This window comes from Rhamphochromis longiceps, linkage group LG4 (assembly GCF_057381845.1).
Source record: "Rhamphochromis longiceps isolate RC_006_pf linkage group LG4, R_longiceps_female_GT1.1, whole genome shotgun sequence".
NCBI lineage: Eukaryota > Metazoa > Chordata > Actinopteri > Cichliformes > Cichlidae > Rhamphochromis > Rhamphochromis longiceps.
The window spans coordinates 21075483-21090177 of record NC_140560.1 but is presented as its reverse complement, the minus strand read 5'-3'; the positions used below and the strand labels follow the sequence as shown (position 1 = coordinate 21090177).

Here is a 14695-nt window from a genome sequence, read left to right as displayed (position 1 = left end):
GTCTACTTATATTTGAATGGCCTCAGCTCACTAAAGGCGACAAGGGAGGGAGAGGAAGAGAGGAGCGAGGTAGAAACTAGGGCACTGTTATCTGGCCCCTTTTTACCAACCACCAGGCAGAAAGCAGAGAATGAGAAAGAAAGAGCCTTGGAGAGAAGGAGAGGACACCAGCAGTGAAGTGAAGCTTTAGTCTGGACGTGGGAACCTCCAGAGTCAACATCTGACACCAAGGACCTGAAGAAAAACAGCACAAAGACAACCTTGACTGACTCGCACACTCGCAGGGACGTGCAAACCTGCGTCATTGGCTCGGAAAAGACCACAAACATGTTCGAGGAGCAGGCGACCAAGGTCAAAATCACATCCGTGGTGATCGTCGTCGGCATGTCAGCAATGCTGGCGGCGGTGGTGACTGACCACTGGGCTGTGCTCAGCCCCCGGGTGGAGAAGCTCAACGCCACCTGCGAGGCGGCCCACTTTGGCCTCTGGAGGCTCTGCAAGAAGAGCATCTTCATCGTGGAAGAGGACCCTCAGGGCAAAGGCTGCGGGCCAATCAGCTTACCTGGAGGTAAGTTGAGGTCAAGGTGATCTTCATGTCTTATTTATCTTTAATTTAATCTGATTTGTGGATTTGTTGTGTGGTAGCTGATGGAAAGCTTTCCTGGCTTGAGTTTTCAGGAGTTATAGTGAGAAGATGAAAACTTTGTGACATGTGGATTGGAGTTGGTGAATAATAATTAGAGCTCTATAAAACCATATAATTGAATAGATAAAATACCAAGAAAAAAAATCATTCCTCCTAAAACTATTTTTAGGAGGAACTGGAAACAAACCCATTCTCTAAACGTGTGAGGCTCAAGTGTCAGTGTGAGCCTGCAGCAGTGCTGGTCAGCTTTTTTTTTTCCATCTGTGCAGCTGTCCCTTTCTCTATTTTCTCCTTTCACACGCATACAATGCCACATGCCAGCACATATGTTGGCACGTGCTGGCATGTGTGCATGCATTCACACAAACTCACACACACACACACACACGGACATGTGCTTGGACTGAATGTTTAACAGCTCTATGACCAGCTTCCCAGCGAACCATTATTATCTTCCTCAGAGGAAGTCACTGAACAGACTGCCAATTAAGCACATTCCAACGGCTGAAGTCAAGTTCGCAACGGAAGTGCGAATGGAGTTTTTATTTTATTTTTTTGCCGTACTTCACAGTTAACACGACTTTGTTGATTTTGTTCCGTTCGGGCTCTTCAACCTTCAGAGTACAAAGAGAAATAAAAGTCAGTTTATCTCACAGCCTTTTCCTCTAATTTCCCTGCTGTTACTCAGAAAACAGCATAGTCTTACATCATTTGTCAAAATACAGTCTGACTCTTTCTATATTAAAATGAAAGCTCGGATGCTTTTTAACTGATACCTCTTTTGTCTTGTCTGACTCATAGTGTCAAAACAGATTTGCAACTGGCTTTGATCAAAATAGACATATAACTGTCTAGAGAGCCATTTTTAAGGATTTTTTTCTGATGCCGCTGATAAACAGCGTTTTGAAGGATGGTAAATGGTAAATGGTAAATGGCCTGTATTTATATAGCGCTTTACTAGTCCCTAAGGACCCCAAAGCGCTTTACATGTCCAGTCATCCACCCATTCACACACACATTCACACACTGGTGATGGTAAGCTACATTGTAGCCACAGCCACCCTGGGGCGCACTGACAGAGGCGAGGCTGCCGGACACTGGCGCCACCGGGCCCTCTGACCACCACCAGTAGGCAACGGGTGAAGTGTCTTGCCCAAGGACACAACGACCGAGACTGCCCAAGCCAGGGCTCGAACCGGCAACCTACCGATTGCAAGGCGAACTCCCAACTCTTGAGCCACAATCGAATTTAAGCGGATGCTTAAATTCACTCAGCTGTGGAAAGAACTCCATTAATTGCAAGCTGTTAAAAAAAAGAAAGCAAAAGTACAAGAGAGCCAAAGATGGTGCAAAATCTGTCAAAAAGTCAGGTAATTTTCAAAGTCATTTTAGAAGTCCTTTTGGATATTTGCGTAACATTTCATACTGTAACTCTGAAAATAAGTCAAAAACACAAGTCAAGCTTTTATTTAAGACTCTTTTTCCACCAAAAAAAAAGTCTTTAATTAGAAACTCTCTCTGAACAGAGCCAGCCCTGGGGGTAAAGAGTGTCTCTCCCTGGCCTCTGGCTGTGTGTGCGTGCCTTGCAGCTTAACTGAAAGATTTCGCTCTGACTCTGTCATTGACTTTGCCTCCAGCTTCAGCACCTCAGGATCAGCGCAGGCCTTAATGAAGTGTGGCTTCCCGCTCCAGCTCATGAGTTAGAGTACACCTGGGAGACTCAGGAGGAATGAAGAAGACTTGGGGGGAAAGAAACAGACGATTGCTTGGGCGTGTAAAGGCAGGAATGCCCATGTGGAGAGAGCGAGACTGGGTGTTCTTTTAGAGAGTCTGAAGATGGAGGAGAGAGATGGGACTTTCTGTCAGGAAAGATGATGCTGCACCTTATTTTACTGCATGTATCTCATGCAAATTGAGGTGGAGGCAAAAGGCAGGTGGAAAAGAAGTGTGACAGCTACCTGTCATAAAAATCTGAACACCTTGCAAAAACAGTCACAGATACATTTTTGTGTTTTAAGACCTTTGCTGGGGATTTGTTTTCGTCGTGGACAAGTCAGTCACCTGTGGAATGCATGAAGGGCAGCATGTAGTATGACAAATGATCCAGTCACAACCATCACAGCCTGACAGAAGCACTAAAACAGTGTCGGAATATTTGTGCGAAATCTCAAGTGCTTCTCTGGCGCCACACCAAGAGTTCAGCTTAGCCTTAAGTTTGTTTCCATTTCTCCGGGTCTGCAGTGAGAAACAAAAAAAATATACCAGCTGTTTTGTCAGACACCCCTTGGCTACATTCCCACAACCACCATGATGCTTTCACATCTGGGTAATGAGAGAAAATGAGTCACTCTTATATCAACTGAAAAGATTAAGAGATTTTGGTGTGTGGTTGCCCTAGCATTTTACTCCCACGACAGGCTGAATAGTTTTGGTTACACAAGCCCATCTCATCTCATTTGTGACCCTGTTGCTCTCTTCTAGTTCTAGCTTCCTTTTATGCACTGTAATCCAAAGACGTCGCAGGGCAAGACGCTGATTGGTCAGCCTATTTTGTGCTTTGTGTCACTGAACATCCTTACCAGGCTGACTGACCCGCTCCAGTGCCCAGGAAAAGGTGTCAAAACGCATCCTCTGAGATGCTTTTCTCCACTTCCATCCACCAGATCAGTCTGCCAGGTCTGCGCAGTTTGACATGAGGCGAGAGAGGACTGCGGAAGAAACAGCCGTCCTCTGCCTTCAGAGGTCTTCTTGGTTCTTGATGGAGTGCTATGAGGCTGAGCGGTGAGGGTTTAGGTAGAGCGCACATTGTATGTGCCTAAAATACTCAAGTGTCTTTTTTTTTTTTTTTACATAAGGGGACTTTTGTTTGAATTTAAAAAGCCAGGCAACAAAACCGTGCAACTAGGTCTGCCTTGAAAAGTAAAATTGACTGTTCTAATTGATTGCAGACAACAGCTAAAATCCAATTAGTGTGGCTGGCCATGCAGTTCTAATTAATTACTTTGATAGTTTAGGATTTATTAGTCCAGGCGACAAATATGACACCAAAATATGTGGAATATGTACAAGCATGCCAGATTCTGAAGACAAGCAAAAGCAAGCAGAGGGGCTGACTGGCTAACACCTGTGTTACCTTATCTGCTTCTAAATTTAATGTGTCAAGCATAAAAAGAAGAAAAAAAACAGGTTGCTCATGAGTGCACTATAACAGATTACATCCTTGATGAAGAGTATACCCAAGCAAGCAGCAGTTATTGGACTTAATAACACAGATTTGCATTTTCCCCAAACAGAGGGGGAGTCAGTCGTCATGAGGAGCGTACACAAACCCCTTTTTTCATATAGACACAATTACACAGCTTTTGCGAAAGGGGTTGCGTAACAGCGGCAGCAAAGCAGTGAACCCAAATGACTTTTGAAATTAGCTTCCCACAAATGACGCATGACAGCTTGAGTGCTGTAAAAACCAAACAAACCCTTTATGGATCGCATCATGCAGCTCGGCTGGGAAATCAAGAGCACAAATGGTGCTTTTGTGCGCACGTATGTGTTCCTTCACATATGTGCTCAGAGAAGCGAGGGAGAAGAGTTCATTATCAATGATGTTTTAGTGCTTCCAAGAGGTCAACCATCATAGTGTTTTTTTGGAGCTCCAAAAAACACCTTCAAGTATAAAAGCTTGCCTCTGACACAGTGCCTTTCAAATGCCCTCGATTCATAGACACAGTAGCACCAACATCCCCTTGAGCCACCCTTTTCTCTTTCTTTCCAACCACGCTCTGAGCGCAGAGCCCAAAACTGCAGAGGTGTGTCGCTGGAATTTGGTATTCAGAAAACTGGCAGCTTCAAAATTTCAGATGAATCATTCCACGATATGTAAATTAGAAATATATAAAAAGAAATTACAGAGCTCAGGGCTGGTGTCGCTTGCAGGATGAGCAGAGGACTAAGAAACTTTACTGTTTTAAATTTCATAATAAAGGTCAGGACACACACAGGAGACATGAGGGTAGTGAGGACTCTCCTGTGCTGTTTTGTCCCAGATACTGGTGCTCAGGTAGAATAGCCATTCAAATACCACCATGATACATCCCATTCACATTGACCCAGAACTACCCGGTCGCTCTGTTTAGCTAGAAAACCAGAACAGTTTCCTAATTACCTAATATTATGTTTTCTTTGACAATCCTGCAGCAAATTCTGTACAATCTTCTAGATTATTATGTTTAAAAACATAGAAGCAATTCTGTTTAACCGTAGTGCAAAAACCACAGGAATGCTTAACTGGGGGAAGACTGAAAGGAAGAGCTAAGGTGGAAGAAAGAAACGGGCATAGTGACAGGTAGAGCGGGGAGGATGAAGAGTAAGGAATGGGTAAATTGGAAGCTGAACATCAAAGATAGAAGGTGGCAGCAGCAGAGTTTAATGGAAAGAGATGAAACTAAAATGACAGGCGATAGCTCGTCCTAATCACTCTCCCCTGGAACTAAATCTCCACATTACCCTGACTGCAAGGTCGATGATATGCACCCAGATGTTCTCTTCTTCTGTGAATGCTCACTGTTTAGATTAACCATCGTGCTTGATTTGGGGGTTTTTTTTAACTATTTGTGGACAGCGTGCTTTTGCTAAAATTCAAAATGTTAATGTTTGTGCTGGATTGCAATCATACTAACAACAGGGTAACCGTAACTTGGCAACAGAAGTTACAATTTTTTGGCACGCACAAAGCAGCAGTGCGGTTAAATTGTTTTGATGAATCACGTATGCATATCTCCACGATGCCGGCGGCTTTTGACACCTCGAATAGAAAATGTGTTGAGCTGCCCGCCCTGTCTTCTGTCTGTTTTAAGCAATGAGGAAAAGAGAGATTTATTCTCTGGACTTTTCATCTTCTAACACTTTGAGTTTTTCTAGTTATGTGGTATGATCTTTTTTTTTTCGTTCAATGAATCAGCAAATCACATAATGTAACAAAAATGATTATGTGGAGACTGGCATGCTACTTTTGCAACAACAACAAAAAATCTGAGGCTCTGATTTAACTTTGAAGCTACAAACAAGTTCTGTTAAAGCTTTTACATTATAAAAAAATGCAGTTGAAAGATCATAATGTGAAATATCTGTTAGGTACTAGGTATACAAGTCATAATGATGACTTAGTTTGTTAACCATCAACCTGTATTTTTCCAGATTTATTGCACATACATCTGTGTATTATTTTTAAAATACATAAATCCCACTTATAGTTGTGTGCTACAGTGTGTTTCATAAACTTTCACTCCCCAAGGGTTACTGGAATTAGATTAAATTTTAATTGAAAGTGTCGTAACATTGTGCGTAGCTACAGCTCCATGCTGCAACATTAACAATGAGGCTCTATTATTTCCATGCTTTCCACAGAGGTCATCAGCTTGTTAGAATGGAGACTGAGCACTGTTAAATCCTGCCCACACTGGAGGGAAAAACAATACATTGCTCTTTAATGACTTTGTATTGTCACCATTTGTGTTCCATCTAGATTGTTAAGCTATTTCTCCAAGCTGTCTTGCTCATGTAAAAGCAGCATCGTGACTATATACTTTACAGTCTATAGGGTTTGCAGAATCTGGCCCAAAGCAGAGAAAGTATCCAGCGTTCTCAAGTCTATTTATTATGCTGAAATGGAGTGGCTGTGTCATTATGACCATTTCACAATAAACAAAATATCAGTTTAATGCATTAGATGAATGTAGACAGCTAGGTGTGATCAAGCATCTACTGAACTTTGCTTTTGAACCGGGTTCAACCTGACTCGCTGTGTTTGTATGATGAGATGTTTTAGATCTCTAATCAACACTTAATTATTGGAAGTATCTGTCTGAATTCAAGTCTGCAACAGCCTGAAAACACAACACAGGCTATAAAAATGTCTGCGAATGTCTGGCGCTTAGGGGGCAGCAGTTGGACAATATTCAACTTTGTTTTTTTGACGAGCAGCTAGTGACAGCTAATAGAAGAAAACAGACTGAAATCAAAGACTTACTTAAAAGTGCAGCAAATTTCAGGGGATAAATCACTGTTATCCACATAAACTGCAAACAGACGGGGAAGCTTCAGAGGACTAGCAACAACCATTTTTTATGACTTTCAACATTGAAACTCTCAATCAGGATAAAACAATTAAAGAGCGGTTTTGTCTTTTGGAGCTTCTTTGCGTAATTCTAAGGGTCTTTTATTTGTCTTATCTTTGTGTGGAAGGCAGATAATGGTCTTCAGAGAGACAGGAGAAAATCTCACAGCCACACAAACACATATTAAGTCAGATTAGATTAGCCTCAGAGATAAAAACGCTTAATGAGAGATGACCGATAAAAAGAATTTATTGTGTATTATATAATATATTGTTTTAATAATATCTGTATAATGTCTGTGCTGCTCTTTGACCTCGGCCCCACCTCCAGCCTCACACACACACACCCATGCACACGCTCACACATACGAGCACAGTCCCTTTGATATGCTTTTACATGTGCAAATAGCATTCAGGCTAGCCAAGACCTGCAGCAGCCTGTTGCTAGGTTACCTCTTTAGTGATTCTTTCTCATCCCGAGTAACAAACAGCCCCACTGTTGCCTGGTACACACACGTAGTACATGCACACACACGCAGACATATAGGCAGACACCGGCACACAAACATTGTCCATCTCTGTGTAGACAGAGAAAGCACCTGTCTGCTTTATGGGTTTAATCTCAGCGAGAAGGGAACGAAGGGACACTCGCTTGGCCTTTAAGGTCCACTCCACCTCTCGCTCTCAGCCAAGCTGCCTTCAGAGGCAACAAATAGATAAATGTGTGGGAAATGACTGCACCCAGGAATCATTTTTCTACAGCTATGAGGTTATTTTGAAGATTGTGGTCAAAGGAGCAGAGTTTGGGCAAGCAAAGTGCAGAGATGCATCATTCCCTTGTAGAAATCGGTGTGAACTCATTTCAGAGGAATACAGCCAACAGGGGAGACAGTGAAGGATTTAAGTATAAACTTTATTCTAAGATGATGGCACGCCACAGAACACTGCTATGACTTGGAGGGGGTGTTGAGCACACTGGGATCATAAAGCCAAAGAGGAACTTCAGCCATTATCATTGTTGATTTTTTAAGTGTTGTGAGTATTAAGGACGCCACAGAACCGTGCAGCAGAGAATATTTGACGCCAACCTTTTTGTAGTGGTCACCATCAAACGACATGGAGGGCTGTTTCTTATTTATACATCTAAGTTTGTTTGTTTGTTTTTGAATTGTTTTCATATGTCCTTAATCGACCACTTAGCATTAATTTGGAGAATGCTAGCATTTTACAGTCTAAATTAGCTTACCTGTAAAAGAAAGAAGCAAACTTGGGACTACTTTCTTTTTATTTAATTTACATAAATTCACCAGCCACCTTATAAGGTATGCCTAGCTGGTACTAGGTTGGACCTCGTTTTGACTTCATTGCTGCCTTAATTCTTCATGCCATAGATTCAATAAGGTCCTGGAAACATTCCTCAGAGATTTTGTCCGTATTGACATTATTGCATCACACAGTTGTTGCAGATTTGTCTGCAGCACATCCATGATCCAAATCTCCTGTTCTACCACATCCCAAAGATGCACAATTGGACTGAAATCTGGTGACTGTGGAGTCATTGTCATGTTCAGGAAATCAGTTTGAGATGATCTGAGTGATTCAATATCCTCCTGGAAGCAGCCATTAAAAGGTGGGTACACTGTGGTCATAAATGGGTGGACACCCATATGGAAAAGAAAAAGAAAAATCTTGACTTGCATCAGATGTGGCCTACTTCATGTAAGGCTTATATGATTTATTCATGAAAGGGGCCACTTTCTCATTACTTTCATATACTGTTTTAGTAAGTATCCAAAACATACAAGTTTCATTTATATAATTTTTCCAAGGGATCTTATATCTGTTTTCACTCTTGTATGCTTTTCATACAAGTTTCACACAAGACAGATACAAACTTTATAGGATTTATATATATAACTTTTCCATATGGGCATGGTCAGCAAGAATACTCAGGTGGGCTGTGGTGTTTAAATACTGCTAAGTTGGTACTAAGGGACCGAAGGTGCGCCAAGAAATTAATCAGAAACTGAATTCTTTATTAATCCGGAAGGAAATTATGTGGTCACAGCTGCTCCAAGACAGTAAGAACACAAGTTAAAGTATCAGCTCTTACTTTCTTTCTCTTTCCCCCACTTCACTACACCACCAGCAGCAGTTTGAAACTTTGAACTAAGGCAGGAAGGCTCCATGCTTTCATGGTGTTTATGTCAGATTCTGACTTGACCATTTGAATTTCGGGGGAGAAACCGAGACTCATCGGACCAGACAAAGTTTTTCCAATCTTCTATTCTCCAGTTTTGATGAGCCCATATAAATTGTCTACTGTAGTCTATTTGCGTCATGGCTCAATGTGTTGTGTGGTCAGAGTGCTCTTCTGCATACCTTGTTTGTAACAAGTTTCTTTGACCTCTGGCATCGATGAGACATTTTCACCCAGGGCACTGGATATATTCTCTTTTTTGGACATTCTCTGCGAATCATAGAAATGGTTGTGTGAGAAAATGCCAGTAGACCAGCCCATCTGTTCCTTCGATTTCCTTTTTATTCCTATTCAGTTTGAGCTTTAGTATGTTTTCTTGACAATATGTACATGCCTAAAAGCCTAACAGCATTTTATTTGCAATATATATCAGATTTTCCACTCACCCTGTGGGCAATCTTAATCCTTCAAACACGGGTCTTTTGCCAGAGGCATGAGAGTTTAAGGGTCCTGCACAGCATCTTTGCTGTTCCTAGGACTGTGCTCTACTGGACAGAGATCTCAGATGTCGTTTGTGGGATCTGATGGAACCACTCACCCTTGGCACTTGGCACTTCTCAGACTTTACATCTTCCTTTTTTCTGATGTTGCTATGATTCGTTATAGCTACATCTGTCACTATGACCTTCTTCCTCTGCTTGTCGACTACTACTATGCACACTTGGTTAGCCATCATCAGCTTGATCATCTGTATCTGGATCCATCTGCATCTAGAAGTCCCACAGGATCTTCATTCTCAACCTCCCTTGTGGGCTGCCACTTTACATATAGCCACACACAGAGTTTAGATGTTTAGATGTTCATTGTCACAACAGTATTACAAAAAGAAACATTTGCTATTGTGAGCACTGTGTTCTCACAATAGTCTTATGCACCATTTAATGTAGTGTATCAGTCATAACTGTAAAATGTCAGTCAGTAATGTTACCTTGCTACCAGATCTACGTAGGTGGAAGCTGTTCAGCTTTGTCAGTGTGATCAATCGGCAGCTCTGGTGTGGACTGGAGTCGTTAGAGCATCCCACAGACTGTACTGTGAAAATTGCCATCCTTCACAGCAAAGGGACATAAAGATTTAAGTCCAGAATACTGCTCGTTAGAAGTAATAAATCAAGAACATTGTATATGAACACAAAACACAGATTTATATTAACAATAATTAACTTCCAAAAAAGTTACAAGTTACAGTATAGTATGATTATCAGGTGTTTCATGCGTGTGAAATTAGTTCTAGATACACAAGGCATGAGTTTCATAAAGTCTATTGATAGAATAATAGCTGATAAATAAGGTAGTTTAAAGCACAGCATGGACAAAAACTAGGTTTAGGTTAGTAGAAATGCAACAAACCACAATCCCTGTTTAGTTTGTCATAGTTTTGTATATGTATGTGCGCGTGTGCGTGTGTGGGGACCAAAATCTGACATTTACTATACTGGTGGGGAGTTTCTGCACCGTGGGGACCAAAATCCAGGTCCCCTCGGGGTTGAAAGCAATTTTCACACTCAAAATGTGGTTTTAGTGTCAGGGTTACAATTAGGTTATGGTTAGGTTTAGGGTAAGGGTCAGGGTTAGGCATTCATTTTGGATGGTTAGGGTTAGGGGCTAGGGAAAGCATTATGTCAATGGGATGTCCCCACGAGGATAGCAAACCAGACGTGTGTGTGTGTGTGTGTGTGTGTGTGTGTGTGTGTGTGTGTGTGTGTAATTAATTCATATGGTTTTCTAACAGACTACAAGGATTCAGTCAGCACTATTGTCTCACCCTCCTGTTTCATCTCCCCTCTTTCTTTCTCTCTCACCTCTTTTCCCCATCCTTTCTTACTCTGCAGCAAAAAACTGCTCCTACTTCAAACACTTTACGTCGGGGGAGGAAGCTGAAGTTTTTGAAGTCAAGACCCAGAAAGGTGGGTGTTTCCTCAAAGCCACACAGGCTACATGTGTTACAACAGCATCCAACTCTGAAAAAAACAGGCAGAACGCTGTGGTTTGCCTTTTGATTTTCCATATAATAAGATAAAGCTTTAACATAAATACAATGCACACCATTTCGCTCAGAAATCAGATGAGAAATGAATCTTCTACAGCCTCAGATTTGATCTTTTTATCCCTTTTGTATTTTCAAAGTAAATGTGATTCAGTGAAAAAGCGACTCTCTTATGATGACAAGCTGATGCTTTTAACTTCAGGTAGAGAGAAAGACACACTGCACACAGACATAAAGATATACATTTAGAGAACACTGCTTTAGATAAACGTTATAGGTACGCTCCACGGGTACAGTATATGTATATATGCACTACACAGTATGCACTATATATTCTCAGTTTTTTAATTCAGGTGCTTTAGGTCCCATCTCCATAGGTGTATGAAATCAAGCATCTAGCCATGAAGTCAGCCTTTACAAACATCTATTAAAAAATGGGTCACTCTAAAAAGCACATTGAATTTCTCCTAGATTTTCCATCACCAACTGAGTGCTGTGTTATATGGAAGTGTTTAGCCACAAATAGACAAACCAGGGTTGCCATGGTGTGTATAAGTCACCGTTACTCTGCTGACTCAAAGACTGCAGAGTCACAAACCTCCTGCAGCCTTAACACTGGCAAAACTGTCTGCCAGGAGCTTCGTAGCAGGGGTTTGAATGGCTGAGCAGCTCCTGTAGGTGTAATTTGTAGCTTGCCAAGTACTTTTGTCCATATAGTGTAAAGACAGGGCAGGACATTTACAGTACCCTGTAAACACTAATGAAATTTGCTAATATCAAGAATATTTAAAAAAAAAAAATAGATGAATGGGAAAAACAAGAATTCATAGTTTTATCTTGTAGTAGAATAATACAAGATAAATATACTTTCATATGATAATAATATGTGCAGAAATACATGAAAAAAAATACGTAAAATATTTATGGGTATAATTGCTGCTTTATGTGTGGATTTTTATGGTGTATTGAGCCGTGTTTGACTTCTACAGATTCATGCTTTATTATGGTGCTTATATGACTCCATGTAAAGGCATTTATAATATGTTTCATACAAGTATGGCTGGAAACATCACTTACAACACTGAGACCAAAAAAACCCCAAATGCAATAAACAATATATATGATATTTTTTAAAGTCTAAAAAGAAATTATAACAGAAAACTTTACGTAGAATAAAATACAAGAAACAACATCAAATTCAGACTGTCTGAAAACACCTGTTCAGCAGTGAGGCACAAACAGGTAACTGTGTCTGAAATGTACAAACACTGGGATGCATTCACATACCTTCATACACACAGACAAAAGTCCTGAAAAACAACCTGCACTGGAAAGACGGAGTGTAAGGTTGTTTTACACTCGGTGTTATTCCCCAGCCAGGGTGCTGAAATGGAATAGGACGCTCCAAGGATCATTTGAGTCACAGCTGGAGTGTTACAGAGAAGAAAAGAATAGATTGTCTGTTTTCCAGATAAAGACAAAATAGAAGAGGGCGGGAAGAGAGCGACAAGTTCTAATCATCTTGTTATAAGCCTTCAGTATCTTATCTGTCATGCAAGCGGCATTATTGCCAGTTTGGATAAATGGCTGTTGTTTTAAAAGTGGGGCTAATTTAAAGGCTAATTATCTGTGACACAACTCGGCTGAGCGCAATACTGAAACAATTATTATGTAAACGATACTGTAATCCTCCCCTTCTGTTCCTACCCACTGTCTCGGTTTTTAATCACCTCCACTTTCTCTTCTTCCCCTGCTCTCAAAGACGACCGTGTTTACTGTATTTTTCCCTCTCTTCGTTTCCCCTTTTCGTTCATCTACTTCTTACTAATTTCTACTAATTTTTTTCTTCTCTTTCTGCAGAGTACAATATCTCAGCAGCAGCCATTGCCATCTTCAGTCTGTTCTTCATGATCCTGGGCACCCTGTGTGTAATCTTCTCCTTTGGGAAAGGGCGGGACTATCTGCTCCGGCCCGCTGGGATGTTTTTTGCCTTTGCAGGTCAGCTATTACAGATGATTTTGCCTTGTATTTACAGCTCAATATGAGCTGTGTCATTGTCATTGTGTTGCACACCCTCTTCACTGGTGATAAATGTTACTTATGCAGAGTTAATAAAATTGTTTCATGTTTGTGAGAGACAGAGAGAGAGAGGTGTCAAATGCCGATAGAGTTGATGTTTCTCTGAGGTGACAATTTCAAATATCTAAGTGTTAAATTACCTATGATTGGTGTGAGCGCCGATCTGTTCCAAACTTAAAATAAAACTGACAATCTTCTAGTATAAACGAGAAACTGTGACAGCGTTTGACTGAACCGTCTTGACAACACAAATGGCATGAATGCAAATGAAGCATCTGCTTTTTCTGAAGCCGATTATAACCAGTTCTCTCTTTCTGGCATGCAGGCCTTTGCATCATCATCTCTGTCGAAGTAATGCGCCAGTCTGTGAAGCGCATGATCGCCAGTGATGAGACCATCTGGATTGAATACTACTACTCCTGGTCATTTACCTGCGCCTGTGCCTCCTTTACGCTGCTCATCCTCAGTGGAGTCGCCCTGCTCCTCATCTCCATGCCTCACATGCCACGTAACCCCTGGGAGACATGCATGGACGCTGAGCCTGACACCTTAGATTAGCCACAGGTGATGTAACAGCTATATCTTTAAAAAAAAAAAAAAGAAAGAAAAAAACCCACACACTCTCACACACACAAACAACTGTAACTATAACCAACTTTACTCTGAAAGGAGATGTTTTCTCTTTCTGTTATTATTGCGATCAATTTTCCAAAGCATTAAAAGATTTTCTGCATCATTTCTCATGATCACATCCATTGGTTTCATTCAGTGTTTACCAAAATATTAACACAAAATATCAACACGTTGTAGAACAATTGGGACCAAGAACTGTTTAAAAGTTGGTAAGTTATATCTGAGATCTGAGACTGATTTGCCAAGACTCATCTTTATTCTGTATTTCTAAAAGCTCCTATTTTTCTTAAAATTCATATTTTCAAGTAACTATGACTTAGGTTACAGTACCAGAAAGAAGTAAATATCGTTGTGACAATAAATAAATCAATGATTGGCAAAAGCTGTGTGACATCTGAAGATTGGATTCCTTCAAACAGTCCCAGGCTTTTTTTTTTCGTCATTTTTGTCTGTATGTCAACCAGTAAATCATTCCTGAAATGTTACTGCATTAAAGGAAATTAAGTCTGAAGTTTTTCTGCTTAGCCTATATTTGGCTAGTGCCGACATGTCAGCATCTTTCACACAAACTACAGGCAGCCAAGACAGTGTCTTACTGACCAAAGCAATTGTAAGGAGGATTTTGGTGCAACACTGTATAGTTCTGTGTGACCAATTTACCCCAGTGACAGCCAGAAACCTCGAGCAACAATTCACCAATCAGTCAGGCACCAGTGGTTGCTAGGCCGTCACCAGCTGGTCTCAAGGCCTGTGTGACTGGGTCTTCAGGGGTCACTGTCAAGAGCCTATATAATGCCAGGTTTTGATGAGGTGTAAATATAATAGATCAGCAGTTTGATTTTTTAATACTGGATATTGGATCCAACAAGTGGATGGCTATAACTGAGGAATGAATCAGCCTAAAGTATTATGGTATGCTTTGTACAAATGTGGAAGAAGTAACACATTAAAAAAAAACATCTGGAATGCTCTTTATGTC

The 14695-nt window shown here is 40.9% G+C and overlaps 1 protein-coding gene across 1 annotated transcript; it reads left to right on the top strand.

The window, feature by feature from the left end:
• Positions 1-327: 327 nt before the first annotated feature.
• Positions 328-13641, top strand: cacng1b (calcium channel, voltage-dependent, gamma subunit 1b). Its single transcript, XM_085405189.1, has 4 exons — positions 328-568; positions 10850-10924; positions 12865-13002; positions 13409-13641. The coding sequence occupies exons 1-4, from the start codon at positions 328-330 to the stop codon at positions 13639-13641; spliced, it is 687 nt and encodes a 228-aa protein (XP_085261315.1).
• Positions 13642-14695: the final 1054 nt, after the last annotated feature.

Bases quoted from the DNA above. Each gene is read 5' to 3' on its own strand.
- cacng1b (XM_085405189.1), top strand. From the start codon at position 328: ATGTTCGAGGAGCAGGCGACCAAGGTCAAAATCACATCCGTGGTGATC. The intron at 569-10,849 runs GTAAGTTGAGGT...CTTACTCTGCAG, and splicing joins GCCAATCAGCTTACCTGGAG to CAAAAAACTGCTCCTACTTC. The intron at 13,003-13,408 runs GTCAGCTATTAC...TCTGGCATGCAG, and splicing joins GATGTTTTTTGCCTTTGCAG to GCCTTTGCATCATCATCTCT.